This window comes from Pagrus pagrus (genome assembly GCF_965226575.1).
Source record: "Pagrus pagrus genome assembly, chromosome: 10".
NCBI classification, from domain to species: domain Eukaryota; kingdom Metazoa; phylum Chordata; class Actinopteri; order Spariformes; family Sparidae; genus Pagrus; species Pagrus pagrus.
Window position 1 is genome coordinate 22065666 of NC_140194.1, and position 14548 is coordinate 22080213.

The following is a 14548-nucleotide window of genomic DNA, read 5'->3' on the forward strand; positions in this document are numbered from 1 at the left end:
ACTAGAGTTGTGCTTTTATCACTGGCTGCACAGAGACTTGATGCTAAAGGCTTTTCCTGTTTTGGGATTTTACTTCCAGAACCACTGATCAGAACTAGTTTCATTTCAGATTGGAAAAATAAGACATTATTACTATCTGTCAATGTTCACTAAACCCGCTATGTGATTGTTCAAAACCTGTATATATAACTATATATTTAAATATAGTTGCTTGTGGAAGTTAGGATAAACACACTCTTGATACGTTTTATTTCAAATTGACCCACCCAGCCAGTTCATGATCTTTGAACAAGTGACATTAAAGCTTAGTAGAGATGTTGATAAAAGTTCTGTCATCCAGGTCATTGCACCTGGTCTCACCTAGCCCTAGCAACCCACATGAAGGCCGGTTGGGTCAACGACCCACAAGTGACCCTAACGACTCTGAAACTCAGAGCTCACACGTGTCCTTAATGACTCTGTAAGAACACACCCACACAGAGTGTAAAAGCCTGCAAACTCGAGCTGAAGAAGCCTCTTGGATGAGAGGTGAAATGTCTTCAAGGAACTGAAACAAGTCCAGTTGACTACGATACAGCATTTAGAAGCTTAGTAGAGGCGACTTCCTGCAGAGCTGGATGACAAATTAATGTAAACCAAAATGCAGATCTGTCTCCAAGAATTTACTTTTATTTTTAAATCCTAAAATATTTACAATTTCTTACGCATAGGATGGTCAGAAAATACTCCACATGAATCAGGAAAAACAATAAAAACGTACTCCTCCGATTGGAAAAACATCCAGTTCAGCAATAGGTCCAGAGCATTTTTTGCCTAGCTTAGCACAAAGGCTGGAGGCAGGAGAAAACTGGACTGGGCTTGACAAGTCTTGGTCCTATCGCAGAAATGAAACAGTTATCTATGTTCTCATCTGACAGAAAAGGCTTTCCCAAAAATGCCGGACTATTCCTTTACTGATAACTGTGCCCTGTCTCCTGGTGTGTTTTTTTCCAGTAATCAAGCAGCAGTCAGATGGATCAGGTGGACTCAGCCGGTGGCTCCGTCTCGCCTTGACATTGGTTGGGGCAGTTGGACAGAGCATCCTCTTTGGACAGCAGGTTGTTTTTGCGGAGGTGGCAGGCCTGCTGGTAGGGGGGGCGTATGGGTGGCTGGGTGGGAGGGGTGTACTGATACTGTTTGCCAGCCTCCAGCTAAAGACAGGGAACAGACAACAGCATGTGTGAGATTGTGCTTGTGTGAAGAAAAGAAAGAATAATAACTGCATGCATCACTTTGAAACAAGAATCCCTTTAAACAGCCCTAATTCATCCATAATTTACCCCTGAAAACACACCAAACACCCTAATCTACATCGAGGTGTTAAGTCAATAGAGATCCTTTAATCTGTCCATTAATTTAAAAAACTTAACCCTGAAAAACACCTTAAATAGAAAACCCCTTAAATATTAAGTAAATGTTAAGTGGTTCATGACTTTCCCCTTAATTCACACTTCACACTCACAATCCATTCATGACCCAGTTTAAGGTGTTGGATCAAGGTTGGATTTTGGTTCAATTTAGGCGCCCATCAGAAGGATCGATAATTCAGAGGCTCACTTCATTTGTAGTTTATGAACAGATAAATTAATAGATTATAATATATTAAGGGTTTTCATAAATGGATTGTCTGAACAGTTTGATCGGTTTTAAAAGGTGTAAAAATTATTTCAGTTTTGAATCACATTAATACCATTCCTGAATTTCCACCTTAACTGAACAATTAAGGCCTATCGTATATCCTAATTAATGGTGGCTTTCGTGTCATTTGTTACATTTTAAGGGATTTTTACCGCTTAAAATCTCTTGTCATGCATATTATCCATCAAAAATCCCATTACATATTACATTCACTTCATTTATCCATTAATTATCCCCTTAATATCACAGTAAATTTTCATTTCAAAGTGACAATAAATAAAGCAATATAACCTCAGCAGACACAATCAAACAGAGAACAGAATGACAGCTGTTTCAATGATAAAAAAGGAACCATGTTTCTGATTGACTCAGTAAAGACCAGGAGGATAAACCTGCGTCGTCTCACCTGCAGAGGGTAAGTTCTGTCTGAGTCGAAGGCGCTCAGATCCCCACACGCCAGGAAGGGAACGATGACCCGGTTCGGACCCTCTAACTGGTTAAAGTCCACATCTGAGGCACAGAGAACAGAACCCAGACTGAGAACAGACAAAGGAGAACCAGAGGACCAGGACATGCAGGGAAGCTAAAGACTGATCCATATGTGATTTATGCTACTGAGACAGATACGATTATTCAAAACTAAACAGACACAAGGTTTTTCTCATCCTGATCCAGATCAGATATCCTGGACAGATCACGTATGTAAAAGGGCTCCAAGTTACCGTAGGAATGATCCAGCAGAGGGTTGGACATGTTGGGGACGTAACCTTCAGGAGGAAGGTAATTCTGACACACCACGAAGGCCTCTGTACACAGACAGACACAAAGATACTGAGTAACAACAGAGTTCAACACCACAGGTTCAGATGTGAATTAATGTGGTAAAACCAACGCACAGTTTAATCAGATTTTACTTTAAGTTCAGATATTCTGTGTTTCTCAGATTTTACTTTTTTAAGTTTTGAGTAAAACAGCCGCTAATTTCTGTCACTGGACTGCAACTCATAGTACAAAAGTCAAAAATGTATAAAAATTCTCTAGATGAGTTTGGGGCGAGCCGTGTGATTGGTCAGTGAGGACGGTGTCTCACCGATGCTGGAGTTTCTGCTGCTGCGAGGCTTGGCACAGGTGACACCACTGAAGAAGATCTTCAGCTGAGAGTACAGCAGAGTCACATCTTTACCTCTGAAGATCTGAGACACACAGGGCAGGACGGGGTTAATACAGTCTGAGCTGACAGTGGCTACGGCCAACAATGCACCACTGCACGCAAACTACTCACACTGTGGCAAAATTGGACTCACCTTGGCCACAAACGTCCCTCCAGGTTTCAGGACATGAGTTGTGATGTTCAGAGCCTGAGAGACAAACAGAAGTCAGCATGACATCACAGACTGACAGGTGAATAAAACACACCTCTGTACTTACAGCCAATAGGAGCTGAGCCTGGATGTACTCATCCACATCATGGAGCCCGGTTACTATGGAAACAGAAAAGGAAATAACTTTATTATTACATCTTCAGATAACAAACAGGCGTCGTCATTGTTAAACACAACTCACAGTAACTCCAAGCAGCATATTTTAATAAGGAGTAAATAAATAAAAAACAGAGAGCAGCAAAGACAAACAAAAAGAGAAGAGAAAAAAAACTAAAATATAAATTAAATTAACTTTAAGGGGGTTAAATCAAAATATCACTTGAGTCCCGGGGAAATTTCTTCAGCTTTTTTAAACAACATTTTCCAAGTCATTTTTAAATACCACAAAACCTGGGGATACTTGACAACATTTTACTTTAAGTATATAAAATGATCTTTGTTTTGCATAAAAACACCAAACGTAACAATAAGATATTCAAGAAATACGTATTACATTCTTGCACCAGAAACATTCATGCGCTCTGTCCCAAAAAAGCTTAACAGAGTCCCAGGTCGACCAAAGCTGTTCCTCAGATTCAATATGTATTTGACAAAATGTATGTTCATTACTATCCAAATCAGAATTCACTGCATGGACAAATATTTTTAACTGTTTTATTTTAGGTGATAAAGGAAAGTCATGGAAACCTTTATTTAGGTTTATTTAGGAAATTATTGAGGTTTCCCTCTTTTGCAATGTTGTCAAGACACACAAAAATACACCACGTTTAAACATTTCAAAAGAAAAATACTGTGAAAACAACTGCACACTGAGGTGAGGTGAGGCGTTTTGAGACCTTTATCATTAATTTCCCAGGTAGTGAGAGTGTCAATCTTGGGAATGTGTTATAGATAATTCCTCGTGTTAAATATTCAAAGGGCGACTGAAGAGACTTGAAAGCAGGTGAAGACAGACAGGAAGTGAGCGTCTTACCATCTGGAGCTCCATCACACACCACTAGGTCGGCCGGCTGACCTTCAAAATGACGGATTATCTCCTGAGCTGTCGACACCTGAGAGGAGGAGAGCGACAGATCATGTGAATTCAGCATCCCTCCACAAATACTACTGGAGTTCTATGAGAGTTATTTAATTCCTGATGTCTTTACCTTTGTGATGTCTCCCTGGATCTGAGTGACTCCTGGCAGTGGAGCCATGGCCTGCAGATCAACCGCAACGATCTTCACCTCCTCACCTCCTTCACCCTTCTCATCCCGCCCTCTGAGTGCAAAAACAAAACAATTAATTATTAAAAGGTGGAACTGAAATGCAGAGCTGCACATCATCACAGGAAAACATGTCCTTAACTCAGAATTTAAAATATTTGACTTCATTGTAATGAATTTAAATTCAATTGTAGTCACACAGATGTTTTCTATCCAGTTGAGTATATTTATGTTCATTTAAAAAACAAAAGAAGCAAAACCTGAGTTTCCGGCTGAGGACCTGACTCCAGCTGCCAGGAGCTGCACAAAGATCCACTGCTCTGTTCACACCTGTGAGAGAAAAAGAAACCTGTATCAATTAATTTTTGATAAATCGGACATTTGTTTACAGACAGCATACGACTAAAACCAATGACAGAGGCATGGACGGATGGCAAAGGAGCCTGGGAGAGCCCTAAAAGGTCAATCCAGAACCAGACCATTACAGGCCTCATTTATACCTTTTTCACAAATGACATACACATACACAACCATCAAATGTTTGGCTGTTGTCACATGTAAACAGAACTTTTAACATTCTTTGTATCAGCCCCAGGTGGCTGTAAGGCAGGTGGGAGACCTGTTAGGCGTCTGAAGCCCATGGGGTAATACTCAGCACGTGGACACAAGGTAAGAGGAGAGACATGTCTCAGGTGTCCTGTGCCTCTTACCTGTGAACAGGTTGAACTCTTGGTCGAGCTGCAGCAGCTTGAAGGCGCTCCTCGCTCTCCAGCCCTCCTCTTTGGCTAGACGGTAGTAAATGTCCCGCTTGTCTTTGGAGGAGCGACCCATCGTGACCTCTGACCCCTCTGATGGAAAACACACACAACCATAAGTATGGTGGTTTCTCTTCTTTCAGTGAAAATTCTATAACAAGATGGATCATTTAAGGATTACAGCTAATGACTGTTTTAAACATTTACTGATACCTCGTCCGTTTTTCTATTTTATTATTGTTTTTTAATTAATGTTTAAGATGACAAATCTAAAAAAAAAATTGTTTAAATCGTTCAGCCAAATTGAAGAGCACGTATTAGTGAATCTAAAACTGTATATAATTATAATTTAATCAACACAACTATTGTGCTGCAGACGGTTAATATGGTCTTTTTCACTTTTTAAACGGAGTTTGGTGTCAAGCGTAGAAGAGGACACATTTCACGGCTGTCAGAGCTTATTGTCTCATGTTAGGTTAGTGTCTGTCTCTGAATTGAATAATAACACATTTATAGTAAACAATACACGCAAAACAATACCATAACTTATGTTTAAACAGCGTTTTTAGGCCATTTACTATCTGTGTTACATACTGTTCACGTGCTGTTCCGGTGTTGACGATGAAAAGACCCCTGGTGAAGGCTGTCCCAGAAGCGCCTGTTCAAAATGATGTTGCCAAACATCACCAACCCCGCTAAAAGATTAAATATTGTCTTTTTAAAGAAATACTTATACATTATTATAATAATAATAATAATAATACATATTTACCAATGAGCTAAGTTAAAAAACAATGTAATGTTTTCTTTTGTTTTTTGCTTTACAGTATTTCCAGGCTTCTGTCTTCTCAGTAGCGGCCACACGGTGTCGCTGCAGGTACATGAAATTGCTCGACCCAGGCGCTGAAAGAAATAATCTCAGAAAACACAAGTGATTAATTGGTCGAAGTAAAAGACATTTTTATTTTCTTTACAAAAAGGAGAAAAAAATGAAAATATACAGAATTGTTTTATAGTAAATGAAATATAAAAATGCAAATGAAACATTAAATAAACATATATATATATATATATATATATATATATATATATATATATATATATATATATATATATATATTGGAAATGGCCTAAAAGATATGAAAATACAAAAAAAAAAGTTCTGCTGTCTTGAGTGAGGTTTAGTATTATGGACTTTTAAGGATGACTGGGTCTGTTCTCAGAAGTGTTCATTAGGGATATATTTGTCCATTTTGTGCACTGTTCACGGGATTAATAAAGGATTAAAAATTGTAAAATAAATTTAGCCAAAGTCTGTTACATGAAAATAGACCAAGTGCTTAAATTTAAGTTATGCCATTAATATTGATGTTTATTTCTTTAATGGCAAACTATTTTACTCTTAATGAACTCTTGAAAAGACAAATTAAGTCTTGACAAGTAATTTCAATGGCAAGTCTGTCTCTTGTATTTTTTATTTTATCAGTATTATCAAATAAATTCTCGCAAATTAGGTGGTTGTTCAAGAGTCTTAAAAATAACGTAAAATATTTGCTTTTTCTTTCTAAGTTAGCGCCTCCTAAATGGATTAAACTGAGTTTTGGCATTAAATACGGAGAAGATGACGATGAAAATGATTTGTTATTTTCAAGGTGGTTGGTGTAGAGATAAATGAGGAGTCTGAAAGGAGCCAACACAGCACACAGGAAATCTGTTTATATACAAAAGGTTTAATTTGAAACCAAAAATCATAAAAAATATTTTTTTCTGGTCAGAGTCGTACATTTCGAAACCACCAAAATCTGTAACAAACTGAATGAGAAAATTTGTTTTAAACTTGACGTGAGTAAACTTAAACCTGAACCTCATCATATTCTTGTTTACAGCAACAACAACAAAAAATTTAAACTCATCATTTCAAAAGAGTCAGACAGGAGACAACTTAAATAAATAATAGGAAGAGGAATGTCTCATTACCAAATAAATAAAATAGAAAAATGTACAAAAAAATATAAAACAAATACATTTAATAAAAATACAAAAACAGAATATTTGCATTGACTGTGCATTTTACACCTATGACTGAGAGAGAAGATAGCTGGAGGACTGGGGGTGGATCCTTTGACGCTTTTAGAGAACTGATTGAATAAAAAAAACCAACAGCTTTATGCCATCATATCTTTGTGGTGTCTTGTTGTATTGATATCATCTTCCAAACATTTCAAAAAATGACCAGCCAGGCTTTAAGAGGGAAAACAACAAAACAACAAACTGTCTTGAAGACCCTCAACTGCAGAAAAATAAGTTTTGCCGGTTCAGATGCACCAACAGCAGCAGAGAGAGAACAGTCAGACTTACTTGTCAAATCACGTTTCCTGATTCAAAACACAATTTGTTCAGTTTCAGCCAGTATTATCGGCAGGAAAGGTCCACGCCTGTTTGCATTCAGACAAAATTTAACACTGATGTGAGACGTTTGGGACATGAAGAAAACGTTCACACTCTGCTGAGTTTATAATCAAATAGTCATGTTTTGGTATCAGAACCAGTTCCAGCCCTGTAGAGGTGTGTGTGTTGTCAAGTGGAGAGTCTACCCATATCAGCAGGTGAGGAACATTCGCTGACATGTTCAGATCCTCAGAGAACAAAAACGTTCTTTAAACTGAATTAAGTTGATCACTTTTTTCAAGCAAAAACACTAAACTGAATATCTTTGGATTTTGGACCGTTGGTGGAGCAATTCAAGAAGTGGAGACATAATCTTGGACATCTGTTTTCTGACGACTACAGTGCAGACTGCATTCACCAAAAGAAACAATGATGGCTCCTGTCTCATAGTCACGATATAATAGTTGTTGCACCATATTCTATGATATCAGATCCTGTGACCTGATCAGGAATTTCAGCCATATTAACATTTTATTAATCATACTTTATAGCATGTTTCATTATGACAGCCGTTACCAAAAGAAACATGGTGCTGCCTCAGTATTCAGACTGAGCACTCATGTCATTATAGTAGACTTTATAACTTAAGCACAGTCACTTGAAAAATATTGATTGTTGATACCACAGGGAACAACTGACAAAACAATATGGGCAATACATTTGAAATTTTCATTAAAAGATAAATATAAGAAGGCTTGTGTTCTGTGTGTTTAACACAGTTAATTAACTTCTGACCAAAGAAGAGAGTAGAAGGTATGTGTGTCTATTTTTAATAACCCAAAGGCCTGTGACCCATCAGATTCTGTGACATGATAAGATCAACTTTATGAAAAAGTGTCGATCAAATTTTGTCAGATGAGCTGACAATTCTACACAATAATGTGCCTAATAGTATGTCAGGTCACAATATTTTGTTAATAGCTATCAAAATGACTGCCAAAGTATATTTTTGCCAACCTGTGAAGATACAGTCTGTCATATAAAGCTGAAATTTCTATTCAGGTGAAAGAATCTGGTCACAGACTTCAGTGGCAGCCAGTTGTGATACATTAGGATGACTTTGTATCCATGAAGTGTCCAAGCAACACAATCCCAAAGACTTGAGATGCCTTTGCAGTGTTGACAAACTAGTAATAATTAGTTTTTCTCATTATTTTGAGATAAGGAAGTCATAATTATGAGACGGGGCCCAGATGGGCCATTTTTTTCAGTTTTTTTCTTTGGTGAATGCAGCTCACTTCCTTACAATTTACTGAACAATTGGACAAAATCATAAAAAGATTGATCAACAGTGAAAATAATAGTTTGTTGCAGCCCTACAGACGATTACAACATGTTGTATCGCGTAAAACATTTCACTGATAGCAAAAGTTGTAAAAAATTTATGAGTTTTTTGTGATTTAACCACATGGATTCTTCGTGTTAGAACTTTTTTCTTTAAACTAAAGAAAACTCTGAAGAACCGTCCAGACCAACTGCTCGATCTGCAGCTGGTAACTGTGGCGACGCTCCAACCTTAGCAGCTTTCAAAATCAAGGCACTCTGAAACAGGAACATCGCGCAGGTGTTGAGGCTCGATAAGAACTGCTCCACCGTCCATGAACAGGAGGAGGCACTGCAGAGTCAATTTCGTCCTGACCGCAGCTAGCTCGGACACCTCTGAGTGACATCACAGTCACATCATAACCGAAGTCAAACACCACCAGAAGATGGCTGTCAATCAAGTCTATGCCACACCCTGATAGCCTCTCCTCAACCAATCAGAGACTCGGCTGGCTGGAAGAGGAAGATGAGGAGGAGGAGTCAGCTGTGATGGCGTGTAGCGTTATGCCGCCATTGTCTGTCTGCTCTCCATCGCTGGCCGTCACCCAGGGGTGAAGGAGGATCTGCTCCAAGGTTGGCCGGTCAGACGGCTGCTGGCTCAGGCACCAACCAATCAGCTGCTCGCATTCTGTGACAGAAACACAAGGAGGTGAAGCAGAACCTCAACAGGAAATGACACACTACAGCAACAAGAAACAAACTCATCCACAGCAAAGCTGTTTTTGCCCTGAGCTGCGTTTTTTTCCTGAGATAATGGTTACTTGTCAACCTACCTGAGGAGATTTTCCGTCTGAAGTAGACCCGTCCTCTCAGGATCTCCTCGTCCTGTTCGAAGGGGATGTCCCCACACACCATGTCATACAGCAGCACGCCGAGCGACCACACGGTTGCCGAGCGACCGTGGTACCGGCGGAACCGGATCCACTCTGGAGGACTATACACCCGCGTACCTGCAGTGAGGAGGGAGGTATCGTTGTCGTGATATGACACAATATATCATCTTCAATATGACATAAGTGTTGTCTCTTCCTGGTTTTAAGGGCTTAATTCAATACAGCTCTCGGACTGCAGTGGGTTCATCAGACTCACCATCAAACTCTGTGTAGGCGGCGTCTTTGAGGAGGGCCCCCGAGCCGAAGTCGATGAGTTTGATCTGTCCAGTCCTCAGGTCCACCAGCAGGTTCTCATCCTTGATATCTCGGTGGACGACGCCACAGGTGTAGCAGTGTCGCACAGCTTCAAGCACCTGCAGGAAGAAGCCGCGCGCCGCCACTTCGTCCAGTGCGCCGTGCTCCGTGATGTAATCGAACAAATCCTGCCCAGACTCGGGACGCTCCATCACTATCAGCCAGCCGTCTGGCCGCTCCCACCAGTCCATGAACCGCACCACGCCGCCGAATGCCCCACCCACCTTCTTCAACAGCACAATCTCCAGAGGAACCACCGTGCCACACTGAGAGAGAACATTTCAAGATATATCATTTCCTCAATGAGCATAGAATTATAGAATAAAACAGAGAAAGGGATTTCTTTTTTGCCATAAACTGGACATATTTGAGTTTTGGACTGTTGATCAGACAATACTATACATTTGAAGACATCACTCTGGCCATGTTGTCAATAAAGCATATAAATCTACAATGAAAATAATTGTAAGTTGCAGTTTTAAAAGATTAAATTATTGTAGAGGTGTCAGACAAAAATCAATACCATAATAACAGATTAGTTACTGCATATTAATATAATTATAGACGGTATACTTTCATTTCAAACTGTTCCAAATTAAGGGCCTTTAAATTTAGTAAATGTGTCCCACAGGGATCTATTCTTGTTCCTCTTCTGACACTTCTGAAGCAAATTATCTTCTGTTTCTGCTTTCTTATAATAAAAATAACACTTGGTTTAATTGTTGACAAAACAAAATATATTTTAAAGGGGAGAGAACCTCTGCTCTCTGAGTCAGTCAGGTTTCCTGTAGCTATAACACATGTTCAAACATGAAAATCTCTTAATCTATTTAAAGATTTTACAATATAATCAGGTGTTCTGAACACTACTTGTAATTGTTTTCTGAATAAGTAATTAATGTGTCTATTGTGTTTATTAATAGTGTGTTTTGTCAGGTCTGTTGTAAAGGATTCTTGATCTCGATGACAAAATAATGGCTTAAGTGGTAATTAATCTAACAGAAAGCGGTTATAAAACAGTTAATCTGGAAGTAAAAATTCCACTAAAATTTACCAGTGAGCCCCACTCAGTCACTCTGTCCCTGCACACGTGCTTCACCGCCACCTGCATGTGAACATAAACATCATTATTATACAGCCTCCATGTAGTTATACAACATATAACGTGAAGTTCAGTAGACACACAGAAAAAACAGCAGCCATAATAATATTCTGAGTGTTAACAGGAACATGAAGCTTTTTGTTTGCTGCCTCAGTCTATGAATGTTTTTCTTTGTTTGTGATCATAAGGGATTTTCCGAACAGTTTGGTTAATTCCATAAACTTGTTATAAGTAAAAAAAAGTGAGACCGCTTCCTGCTCTAAATGAAATATCAAGCACAACAGTAAGACTATTTTCAAATATAAGAGAAGAGTAAAGCTTTATAGATCACATTTCTTTGTGAAAACAAAGAGCACATGCCAGACAGGGTTGAGCTGGGTCAAGCGGCACGGCTGACAAAAGCAAAACAGGAAGTAGAGGGAATAGACACTGCCTTCCAAATAAAAGCACAAAGTCAAACTATGACACTTAGATCTTGGTTGCTACAGCAGCTGCGATAATCTGAAAAATTGTGGTCCAACATGAATATTTCTAATATTGTTGAGATTGTCAGCTGCTGTTTCTAAGGTCAACAATGATTATTCAACCTGAACATTTTAGCCAACATGGACGAGAAATCACTTAAGATTTCAGAAAAATTGTAATCTGAACACCCACAAAATCTGAGGACAACTCAACAAACTATCCTAGGGAAATATATCCAAAACTAAATTAGACTTCGCCTGATATTGTTTTGTCACCTTTTGTCTCCAAGGTCAAGGGTGACCTCTAATAATATCTGTTAAGACTTCAGGGCGGCTTTTATTTTAAATGCAAACCGGAAACGCAGCTACTTCCTGTGTTAGCTTGACGCTGCGAGCCGCAGCCATGTGGTGCGACCAAAACAAAGCGGCTCCCCGCTCTTACCGGCAGCCCGTCGGCGAGGCGGACAGCCGAGTAGACTGTGCCGAATCCTCCGCTGCCGAGAACCGAACCCAACCGGTACAGCTTCTCAAAGGGCTGCTTCTCCGCTTTGGCTGAAAAAGACAAACACAAATTAAAAATGGGGACTATTTCTTGAGAAAGTCTGCGACTCTGCGGTGTTGCGCCAAAATCTGTAACCCCCCTTCACAATATACGTCTCTCTGACCTGTGTCCTCGGTCTGTCGTCAGTGTGTATTTGTTTTGCATTACGTTTTTGACACCTAGCTCTTAATAAACATGTTATAAAGAGAAATACAGCATTATTTCGCAAAAATTCACTAAACACACGACCATACAACCGCATGTCCTCAGATGACCCGGTCTCGTGTCAGCAGTTTAAAAATGGTGGACTGCCGAAAACATCACCATCATCATCATCTCAAATAACAACCCACTGACGATGTTACGAGAAGTAAGAAGACACAGATGTCGTTTAAACTGACGAGACAATGATTTTATTACGAGGTTACTACACATTTTTGCACAACACCTGGCTCTCAAAATGGCACCAGACAGTGTTATTTAAAGGTCACGCAGTTGCACCCACCCACTAGCTAATCAATACTGGATTGAGAATATAAGCATTCAAAGAACGATTTAATTTCCTCAGTAAAAATACTCAACTTTAGCCGGTTCTAGCCCCACCAAGGTGAGGATATGACGCTTTTGCTGCCATCGGCTGAGCTAACTTGTTTACATCAATCTTCAATTAAATAACGTGTTTGTCGTTAACGTTGTTGTGTTATGTGACCCGTTTAGGGATTTCAGTTTTGGTCAATCCACTTAGGGAGAAGGTTTTGGTGCGACGTCCCAGAGATGACCGGTTGGGGTTAGTTAAGGAGAAGGAATCAGGTCACAGAAACGGGACAGAGACTACACTGTAACCCCGGCATGTTGTCGTTTTCAACGTTACCTTGCTGCAGCTGGAGCTTCGCCGGCAGATCCATGCTGGACGGGATGTGAGAGAAGGAGCCCAGTTTAGAGAGCAGCATGCTGCCCGTCACTTCTCCCAAACGACAAAAACACACCTGGAAAATATTCTTGTGATAAATCCCAGATAAACGCGGAGTCCTGGGCACTTCTTACGGGCAAAAAAGGAAGTAAAGACGATTAAAGTCCATCGATAGTCCGCCGGTTTACACAGAAGGGTCAGCCAGTGCCATCATCCCGAGAAGCGCGCCACTCTGTTACTCAACCGACGGCTGCCAATATTTACAAAGATCAGATGGATCATTCCGCCGGGGACGTTAAATAACACCACCGACAAGCAGCTTCACACCAAAACTAACACACCTGGAAAAACATCATTGTGTCGAGTAGTGTCAGTTAGATGTGAATTTTAAGTCGTTGACGTGAAAAAGCAGCCCTGAACCAATGAGAAAACACGCGGACTAGTTTAACGTAGTAGGGTAGGCGGAGGGATTCAGAGATTCACAGTGGCAGTGGTGCGGCTCATCAGAGAGAAGAGGAGCTTTAAAATAATCACCTGCTAAAAATCTGCAATCAGTTATAAAACAATAAAAACACCATTATGTAAACGAAAATAATATAAATAATAATATAAGAAATATACTAGTAAATATTTTAACAACATGTATTCTCAGTTTTAATCTCCCAACATCACCCAACATGATTATGATTAAATTATATTTCTAAAGACACCTTAAACATTATTACTTGATAAGCATGGAAGATTATAATAACAGGATTCAGGGCTATTTGAGCCTGACTGCACATGCCCTGTCACTGAACACTGGTAAATTGTCTTGATGTAATTTGCTGATTGTTTTAAGTCAATCTCGTTTCTTTTGTGTGAAAATGTTTATGTTGTTTGTTTTAAGTTGTTGCTTACAGAAGCCCTAAAGGGCCATGCATTCATACATTTTATTTCCTCCGTTTTCCTGTGAGTTAATTTCATTTGTTTTCTCGAGATCTCGAGTTATTATCTCGAAATAACAACTGCCTTTTCCCTAGATAACGGGATAATTTTCTCGAGATCTCGAGATAACGAAACTTTGTTTTCCCGAGCTAACGATATAATTAATTCGAGATCTCAAGATAATGACTGTGATATGATAGGTCTGAGATTATGGAGACGCCTGGAGACGCCCTAAAGGGCTGTGAAATCATACATTTTATGTCCTCCGTTTTCCCGTGATAACAAGTTAATTTCATTTGCTTTCTCGAGATCTCAAGTTATTATCTCGAAATAACAACTGCCGTTTTCCCGAGACAACGGGATAATTTTCTCGAGATCTCAAGATAACGAAACTTTGTTTTCCCGAGATAACAATATAATTAATTTGAGATCTTGAGAAAACAAAACGATAGTGTAGTATATTAAATCATTGTAGGAAACATCATTCAGTGTAGCAATGTCAGAGGAGCAGGAGCATATCAATCACCATGTCACATATCTTTTCAATCAAGGCCTGACACAGGCTGAAATAGCATTATGCCTTGCTATTACAGATAATATACACAGTAGTGTGCGTAATCTAAAAAG

At 39.4% G+C, this 14548-nt stretch overlaps 2 protein-coding genes across 2 annotated transcripts; both read right to left on the reverse strand.

Annotated features, from left to right (window-relative positions):
• Positions 1–647: 647 nt before the first annotated feature.
• ftsj1 (FtsJ RNA 2'-O-methyltransferase 1) lies at positions 648–5692 on the reverse strand. Its single transcript, XM_084363957.1, has 11 exons — positions 5614–5692; positions 4975–5112; positions 4525–4594; positions 4208–4319; positions 4033–4111; positions 3106–3158; positions 2982–3035; positions 2768–2870; positions 2400–2483; positions 2084–2187; positions 648–1190 (listed from the first exon to the last, which is right to left on the reverse strand). The coding sequence occupies exons 2-11, from the start codon at positions 5093–5095 to the stop codon at positions 1017–1019; spliced, it is 954 nt and encodes a 317-aa protein (XP_084220083.1). The 5' UTR covers positions 5096–5112; positions 5614–5692; the 3' UTR covers positions 648–1016.
• Positions 5693–6729: 1037 nt separating this feature from the next.
• On the reverse strand, positions 6730–13215 carry LOC311264271 (serine/threonine-protein kinase pim-3-like). The gene is made up of 6 exons (XM_084365008.1): positions 12956–13215; positions 11986–12095; positions 11032–11082; positions 9880–10243; positions 9564–9740; positions 6730–9418 (listed from the first exon to the last, which is right to left on the reverse strand). Exons 1-6 carry the CDS (start codon positions 13032–13034, stop codon positions 9228–9230), a joined length of 972 nt encoding a protein of 323 aa, XP_084221134.1. The 5' UTR covers positions 13035–13215; the 3' UTR covers positions 6730–9227.
• Positions 13216–14548: the final 1333 nt, after the last annotated feature.